This window comes from Zea mays, chromosome 10, assembly GCF_902167145.1.
Source record: "Zea mays cultivar B73 chromosome 10, Zm-B73-REFERENCE-NAM-5.0, whole genome shotgun sequence".
In the NCBI taxonomy this organism is placed as follows: Eukaryota; Viridiplantae; Streptophyta; class Magnoliopsida; order Poales; family Poaceae; genus Zea; species Zea mays.
Window position 1 is genome coordinate 75,583,917 of NC_050105.1, and position 8,705 is coordinate 75,592,621.

The window sequence follows — 8,705 nt, forward strand, 5'->3', positions numbered from 1 at the left end:
GAAAGCGAAAGGGCCTCTAGCTGAGTTGGTTAGGTGGCCTGAGTAGCACTCCTTAGGTCCTGGGTTCGACTCCCCGTGGGAGCGAATTTCAGGCTGTGGTTAAAAAAATTGCCTCGTCTGTCCCACGGCAAAGCACAGGTCTAAGGCTCAGCCCTGGTCGTGGTCGTTCTCACATGTGCTTCGATGCCGCTGTGTATGGGTGGGCAGGGGTTCGGGGGTTTTCTTGACCTGTGTGAGAAGGTCTTCTTCTTAATACAATGCCCGGGGGCTGTCTTACCCCCCGCAGGTCAAGTTTATAATTGTAATGAAACAATTAAACACTTATTCTTTGACTGTCACCATGCTAAAACAATTTGGAGGGTAGTTAATATAGCTACTGGTTTAACATCACCTACGTCGATTATTCACATGCTGTGAAATTGGCTTTCAGGAGTTGCTACAAAAGAAAAGAATATTATTCTTGTTGGGGTGACTGCCCTTTGCTGAGCTATCTAGTGATGATGGAATGATTTAATTTTGACAACGTCCTATATACATCTTTTTGCAGTCTATTTTTAGGAAACATATTGGCTACGGTCGGTGCTGGGCCCAACTTTTTTGCAATTTGGCCCTTTTCGGGTTTTTTCCCATAATTATGCCCCTGGCAGTTTCATTTCAAAAAATAGACCCTATGCTCGGCGCCATCATCATTGGGGCCTGTTTGGTTCAGCTTTTTTCTGACCAGCTTTTCTGAGAATCTGGCTGTGAGGAGAATCTGGCTGTAGGGAGAATCTGAGTATTATTAGGATTACGTGCGGAGGAAGATAAAGATGTTCATAGGGCTCAGGATCTAGAAAGTGACGGATTCCTACTATTGCAACAACTCAACCGATTATATGTTTATGTTGATTTTGAATAGTTTTTACCTAAACGAATTTTATAGAAGCTGACTGAAAAGCTGACGTGTTTGGCAGTCTGCAGCAGCTTCTGGTGGCCAGAAGCTGTAAAAAGCTGAAACAAACACCTACTTGGTCCTCCGTCGTCTCCACCGCACCCACAGCAGACACCAACAATGGGAGGATACTATGGGGAAGGGTCAACTCAATTTGGAATGTGGGAGCACTACTAGAAAACTCTTATGTATCAATTGCTTTCAGCGTGTTGATTATCTATTTCAATTGCTTCAAGTCGCCTTCAAGAATTGCTTTAAATCTAGTTTTCATCAATTATGTATTTATGTAATTTTTCATCAATTTGAAGGTAATTCATTACGAAATATCATTATTCGACAATACATAATACCGAATAATAAGTTCATTATTACATAACTTCAAATAAAACACCAATACTACTGAGTACAACGGGGCCATTTGCCTTTGCGAAATGCATCAGGGTTCTCCTCCATTGCTTCCTTTGCACGACGTGCACGCTCAAGCTTCTTCTCCTTATCTTCCCTGCATTCAGCAACACGCCTCATTTTCTCTTCGTCTTCACGTTGTTGCTCGGCAGCAAGCTCCTCTCGTCTTTTTTCCATCCTCTCTTTGTCCTCTGCATCCCACTTTTGAAGATTCTCCAACCACTTCTTGTCTTTCTCTGATATTTCTGTGTCAATCCACTGCTCAAAATCACATAGCGGTGGAGGAGTCTACAAAATATGCAATTATTAGTACGCAAAAAAACATTTACAAAAACATTCACAAATTGTAAACATATTACAAGACTATTCTCACCATTAAATTCATCCGACGTTGAACAATAGTTGGCTCAAATGCAAAGTTAGCACACATCCAATACCTCTGTCGATAGGTGTCATGATCTTCAGACTTATCGACCTTACAAGGATCACCACAAAAACACATAGGCACTGGAACACCACTTGGCAAAGGCAGCGGGTCGAAGGCAGTTCCGGTCAAAGGACCCTTCCTAAATTTCCATAAACTCTATAACAATCACAAATATAATAGACTCACAAAATAAAAGGCGAATCCAAAACTTACCTTGGTTTAGCATATTTACCACGCTTAGACATCCTATAAATCAGACGATATCTCTAGTTTAGAAGAATAGTAATGAGCACAGCAACAAGCCAGACGTAGGGTACTATTTATAGGCACGTACCTCGGCGCCGTAGATCTTGGCGCCGAGGTAGGTGTCGTTGACCGGGCGCGTACCTCGACGCCAAGATCTATGGCGCCGAGGTACGTTCCACGTAGATTCCAGGTCACACCGCCTTCTGACGTATAAGCGCCAATAGTATTGGCGCCGGCACACACAATCTCGGCGCCAATGATGATGGCGACGAGCATAGGGTCCATTTTTTGAAATGAAACTGTCAGGGGCATAATTGTGGGAAAAAAACCTGAAAAGGGCCAAATTGCAAAAAAGTTGGGTGCTGGGCTGTTGTAGCATGAGAACGTGACAAAGGAGAACATTCAGGCAGTAAGCCGTACCCTGGGGATTATTGCTATGGAGGTTTTTGTCAGATATGGATGGAAATATAATAATAGACTTTGTCCCTCGTAATATATTTTGTTCCTGACTCCTGAGAGATCAGCAAATAGATAAAACAATGTAATAACACACGCTCTATGCGGCTCAACAGAGGCGGAAATCAGATTCCTTTATCTAAAAAATGATGCTGAGAGCTCAGCCTGGTCTCGATGGCTTCAGATGGAATTTGGTGGGCTGTTGGAGGCGTCAGAAGCTGCTAGGCTAGGACTCACCTAGATTCTTTTCGTCGTTTTTGCTACCTGACTACAGATTAATCACCATCGTGGAAGTTGGCGATGGTCGGACAACTTCTTTCTGGCATGACTGCTGGACTTCAAATGGTCCCCATGCCACTGCCTACCCCGCGTTGCACAGACAAGCGTGCCGTGGGGGGCTTCTGTTCACGCTGTTATGGGATCATCGCTACAGCAAGTTTTTGTTCCTCGCCTCTCCGCTGCTGCCACTAAAATAATTTGTGGCTCCTGCTGCTCTTATTTGCCCATGTGAGTCTCAAGTCTCAACAACAAAGCTGATGTTACGAGGTGTCCTTGGCAGAATGCGGCTCACAAACTCAGCTCCTCTAAACTATACGGGGGCAGTCATCTCTACGGGGATTGCTTGTGACTACTACAGCTCCTCCGTAGGAACGAGATTGTTTCCACGTTCCCGGAACAAGGAATATGACCACGTTCTCAGTTCCCGATTACTAAGATCTGAACTCTACTTCTAGCTACTAATTTTTCTTTGTCTAGAAGCCATATCGTCAAATTGGTGTTTTAAGTTATAAACAAATTTCTACGTACTTTTTTGGAAGTCATGTTGATGATACACAACAAATAGGCATTTTAACACATCTTTCATTGTATCTTATTGTCATCCAATAATTGTTACAAAGATTGAAAACGGATGAAACAGAGACATACTATTGCTTGAATAGGTACACGTACAATACATTTAATCAGTTGATGAGACATTTCTAACTTTAGTATTTCCAATATTTCTTATTGTATCTTAAATAGGTAACTTCTATAACCTGGTGTCTAGAAACGATTGGAGATTTTAATTGGAGTAAATAGCTGTTGAAGCAGGCGTTGTCACTCTTTAGTGTCTAGAATAATGATATTGGATCCACAAAGAGTTTTGCTATCATATCTTTGATTGTGTGTGAAAAAGTAAATCCGTCTGTTTCCTTGTACATGTAGTCCGCTGTCCTTGCAAAATCAACGATTGTTTGTGCGATGAGTTTTGGATGTTCTGTTGGTGTAAGATAGAGTTCCATCATATCCTTCCATGAGTCTTCAGTTAACTCTTTTATCTTCTCACATGCTTCATCCATTGTTGTCCCATGCTTCAACATATAACATTGGACCGTGGACACATGCTGCCCCGCATTTTGCTCACGCTACAACATAAAACACCAACACATTCAACAAAGTGTGTTCTACAATTATATGCCTCTAATTAATGATATACATTCAGTATTACAGTTAATATTTTTTTTATTTATACCATGTGCAGTTTGGTTACAACATTTTATATTTGCGCTGAAGTTAAATTTACTAAGGTAACATATAGGGGAAAATATTCACAAAACAAAAGGCTAGTCAATTTTTTTAAATAGAAGGAAATACCTTTGTTGATGCAGTATCATTCAAGAGTCGTGAAATATTCATCAAAGACTTGGCAAGTTCTGGATATGTCAAAAGCCACTCAAAACTTTCCTTTGTTATGCTGTCACCCATCCCAACAAATGAAGAACATGCTACTTGAAAGGCTCCCACCGTTGGTCCTGAATGTTCTAAGTGTTCACTGATTGTTTTTGGGACGTAATTTTCATTACGCCATTTTATCTCTTGAGAGCTTCCTCGGACTAACACCTTTAGCTGCATGTAACATAGAGATAAGTGAATTCATATTCTATATTCACATGATTGTTAAGTCACGAGGATTCCATAAAGACAATAGAGTTTAGTGAAAATATATAAAAAAATCTAAAAATTGTTGTGAATGTAAGATAAGTTTATAATTCTTCTAATACTTGTGCCTTTATCTATGGCACTTTCACTGTCGTTTTGATAAAACTATCAGTGATACATCACTGTCAGTTCATGTTATCACCGCCATTTCTTGCCACCAACAAGCGGTGTTAGGTGGTTAAGAGCATCTCCAAGAATTTTTCTAGATTTTACTATCTAAATTATCATTTGCAGAGACATTTGCATAAAAGTCACCTTCTATATCTTTTTAATCTTTAACAGTCTTTCTATATCTTGTTTGCACTCTAGAGAGGCATTCAGGTTTTCTACATTTGACTAGCGAAAACCCCGAAATAGAAGATGACTATATTTGGATAGCCAATTTAATTAGATAAGCTGTTGGAGGGTATTTTGTTTACAAAACTATTTATTTATATAGATTGGGAAGAATATAGAGTCTCTTAGAGTTGCTAAGTACTGATTGTGATGACTTTTCTCTATTAGCGTGTGATCTATGCAAACAATATTTTGAAGGAGACGTGCATGTTTCACTTAATTAGTGGTCGTACTGGAAATCGAGATTGATACTATTATATAGTGATGAGGCATGGCCATATGGGTGCCAAGAATGATAAAAAGCTTGGGCAACATGTTTTGATATGGTTTGAAAATAGCCAATCTATATAGGCCTCTAGATGTACACATTGTGCATGTAGAGGAATCCTAAGGTTAATTTGTCGATAGTGTATACAAGGGGCAAGAAGGGCATGCGTACTAATCCTGACATGGGAAGAAGAAAATGAAAGAGATGCCTGCTGAGAGAGACAGGTTACTCAGACATTTGTCTTTGGATGTGAGAGTGTGGAAATCAAAATCACTATAATTTGCGCGCACGCATTTGCTCTCTATAATAAATATAGCGTATTAAGAACAAATTAACACGAGACTTATCATCAAAAAAAATTTAACACGAGACTTGCCATCTCTTTGAGATAAAATGTCCGGAAGCTTCTGTTTGGTCCTAGTTCATCCCCACACGAATCAATTGTCTTCAGTAAGTAGAGATAGAAATCTTTCATGTATCTTGGAAGTAGTTCTGCGGCATTCTCTTCCCATCTGCACTTTACAATAATCCATTGGTACCATAAGAGAGAATCATAATAATGGCTGCATTGCATCATGCATCCGAAAGCTAAGGGAGGCTCACTGTCGTCGTACCTGTATATTGCTTCAGCAAGGAGCATGGCCTCCTCAGTTGTGCTGTAGGTGTCCATCATGTCATCTAATACGGTGATCAAGGCTGTCATCTTCGTAGCTATGACCCGTGAAAGAGAATACTGTGGTTCACAGCACGCGCCTGTCATCCAGAAATGACATTCTACGATTCTGTCTCGAATGAAACTCAAGTTTGTCTCAACATTAAGCTGCTTCCACCATCTGTCGATCATGATATATATTCATGTAAATTATTCATGTAAATTTAATTAATTGAAACAATATAATTGATGTTGTTCAGGCGAAACTCTGTAAATTATTGGTAAGAGATTTACAGTTCAGAGAGTCTGGATTAACTTACAGTGTAACCTCTTTCAACTCCTCACAGTAAATAAGCTGAGCAAGGTTGAAATTCAGCTTTGCAAGCTCTAATATGGCCTCGTTTCGTCCAGCTTCTTTCCCATATATTGGGATATAGTTTATTGCTTCCAGTATCCTAAGCCTTCGGAAGAGTGGGGTTTGAAGGGTGAGATGTACTTCATCTGCTAATGCTGGTTCCAGTGGATCTAATAATGAAGCTTCAAGCTGGCGTCTGGTGAAGGTAATGGCTTCGTCGAGTACTTTCTCCCCGTGAGTCCTAACGTACGCTGCATTGTATAAGCTCAAGAGACATTTCGTATCATCCACCACGAAGTTCCCTTCCTCGTCTTTAAAACTCGTAAAGACATCTGCCAAGAAAATCAAATCAAACGAAGAAGTGTTGTTTTAATTATCTCTAGCTAGCTAGAAGTGTATACGGCACAAGATTCACAACAGCACTCCTACTCATTTTCGGCGGCCGCTGTTATTTTCGGTGGCCAGGTCGAAACCGCGGAAAATAACCGCTTACTTTCGACGGTTGGATCTGGCCGTCCGCTGAAAATAAGCTTGTTTTCGGTGGCTTCTGATACGGATTTTGAGTGTAGCTGTTGTAGTGATTGAACGCAAAATAGCAAAGCTTCTTCTACGGGATTTCGACTGTATTACCTGATGAAACACAATGGCCATGTTTCCGCAGAAGATAAAACCTCAGCGAGACTACATACAGGTCTTTATCGTCGTAATCCGAACTGCTGTAGACAAAGCGCAGCAGCTCGCTGATCTCATTCTCGTAGTGGTGGTCCAGCCCAAGCCTCTGCAGTGTGATTATAAGATCTAAAGCATTTGTTATCTGGTTTGCAGCCGCCTTGAGCGTTTTGCGAACCTCTTCTTTTAACAGCTCGGCTCTTTCCGTCATGTGTCCACGCTGCAGTAGTGCACAAGTATCGTCAGCCAGTCAGTTTATTTCGTCTATCTATATATCAGTGTGATATGCCTTTCATCTGTCAGTGTTTTTATTATTACCTTGGGCGCGGTTGGAGGCTTGTACTTCACGAAGAAATCGCCCCACAGACTTGGGTGGAAGGCGGTGGCATCCATTTGCAGCAGCCCCTGCACATCTTCTAGCTGGTAATGGTATTACCCTTTGTTTTGAGATCGATCTTTGGTAGTACGTCTACAGCTTCTGATTGTTTCAGTGTGTTGCATTGCGCCAGGTACTTATAGGGCGCTGTGCACAATGAAGCAGCAGAGACCAGCAGTCAAATAATGATGCATGATGCATGCAGAAGATAGAGACGGCTGATGTACACAAGTCTGGTACTTCCTCTCAACTATTACGTCTGCGTGCAAAACGTTGGGCCGTCCAAGACGGGAGAATTGCCGCCACAAGCTCCGCTCCGTATATATATGGTTGGTTTCGCACTGAAGAACAATAAGGATGCATGGGCTGGCACCAGTATTTATCCTAGCTGTGAGACAAAATGGAGTTGCAAATTAAATCAGAACTGCCATTGTATTGCACGTGATGTATGCTCACATGTGTACAACTAATTGAGCTAGATTGCTGTGTGTGAGCTTCTTTAGGCTCAAGCTAGTTGGTTCTAGGAGTCACATTATGCAATGAACAACCATTTGGGATATGACATCATGCCTACTGATTAAACTAGTTTTTGCTACAGAGAGACAGTTGTGCCCTAGAATCTCTTAGGAATCTACTTCATATTTAACTAATTAATTTACACAAACGCCTTACGCTACTAATCTACTATTACAAAACTCATTTTTAGAGGCAGCCTGGCCACCTTCCTCAAATGGTCTGATCGGTTAATGCCCAGATGCTAACGCGGTGTATATTAATTAAGGTTGTGGTATTCAACGTGATCTATATTGATCGTTTTGTCTTGATTTTTTTTCTATTCCATACTAATTTGTTCACTATATATATATATATATATATATATATATATATATATATATATATATATATATATATATATGGTTTAGGGTTCCTTACGCTACTAATCTACTATTACAAAACTCATTTTTAGAGGCAGCCTGGCCACCACCTTCAAATGGTCTGATCGGTTAATGCCCAGATGCTAACGCGGTGTATATTAAGTTTGTGGTATTCAACGTGATCTATCGCATTATAATTGGTAAGCTTTTCATCTGAAATCATTTAGTCCTAAATATTAATTATGAAATTAACCAGATTTTGATACTCAAAATTTAAAATTATCTTGGATGAGACATACTTATGTCAAAAAATGTAGTGCTTTGATAAGATGGATCTAAAACTCTATAGTTAAAATAGTTTTCATTTGAGATCTTGCGGGAGCTAAAATATTCAATACGAAGATTCCTAAATGTTAATATTAATACTAAACATTACCGGATTTCGGCTCTTTGCCGAGTGCCAAATGTTTTGCCGAGTGTTTTTTTCGGACACTCGGTAAATAAACTCTTTGCCGAGTGCTAAGCAAAAAAAAAACCCTCGGTAAAATAAAAAATTTAGTAAAGGAGCTCTTTGCCGAGTGTCAAAATTAAAACACTCGCCAAAGAGCTTCTTTGCCGAGTGTTTTTTTTGACACTAGGCAAAGACAATTTCAAAATCACATTTTAAAGCAGTAAATTAATTTAAATGAAAATTTTTTAACTACAAATTTGTATAACTCATTAAGATGT

At 40.0% G+C, this 8,705-nt stretch overlaps 2 protein-coding genes across 2 annotated transcripts; both read right to left on the minus strand.

Moving 5' to 3' along the window:
- Positions 1 to 1,015: 1,015 nt before the first annotated feature.
- LOC103641228 (vicilin-like seed storage protein At2g18540) lies at positions 1,016 to 1,921 on the minus strand. Its single transcript, XM_008664588.3, has 2 exons — positions 1,710 to 1,921; positions 1,016 to 1,624 (listed from the first exon to the last, which is right to left on the minus strand). Exons 1-2 carry the CDS (start codon positions 1,836 to 1,838, stop codon positions 1,328 to 1,330), a joined length of 426 nt encoding a protein of 141 aa, XP_008662810.1. The 5' UTR covers positions 1,839 to 1,921; the 3' UTR covers positions 1,016 to 1,327.
- A 1,656-nt stretch (positions 1,922 to 3,577) lies between these two features.
- Positions 3,578 to 7,118, minus strand: LOC732751 (terpene synthase10). Its single transcript, NM_001112380.2, has 7 exons — positions 7,044 to 7,118; positions 6,687 to 6,945; positions 6,022 to 6,388; positions 5,664 to 5,882; positions 5,426 to 5,561; positions 4,101 to 4,352; positions 3,578 to 3,871 (listed from the first exon to the last, which is right to left on the minus strand). Exons 1-7 carry the CDS (start codon positions 7,116 to 7,118, stop codon positions 3,578 to 3,580), a joined length of 1,602 nt encoding a protein of 533 aa, NP_001105850.2.
- Positions 7,119 to 8,705: the final 1,587 nt, after the last annotated feature.

Bases quoted from the DNA above. Each gene is read 5' to 3' on its own strand.
- LOC103641228 (XM_008664588.3), bottom strand. From the start codon at position 1,838: ATGTGTTTTTGTGGTGATCCTTGTAAGGTCGATAAGTCTGAAGATCAT. The intron at 1,625-1,709 runs GTGAGAATAGTC...CATATTTTGTAG, and splicing joins AACGTCGGATGAATTTAATG to ACTCCTCCACCGCTATGTGA.
- LOC732751 (NM_001112380.2), bottom strand. From the start codon at position 7,118: ATGGATGCCACCGCCTTCCACCCAAGTCTGTGGGGCGATTTCTTCGTG. The intron at 6,946-7,043 runs GTAATAATAAAA...GCACTACTGCAG, and splicing joins AGCCTCCAACCGCGCCCAAG to CGTGGACACATGACGGAAAG. The intron at 5,883-6,021 runs GTAAGTTAATCC...CATGATCGACAG, and splicing joins GAGTTGAAAGAGGTTACACT to ATGGTGGAAGCAGCTTAATG.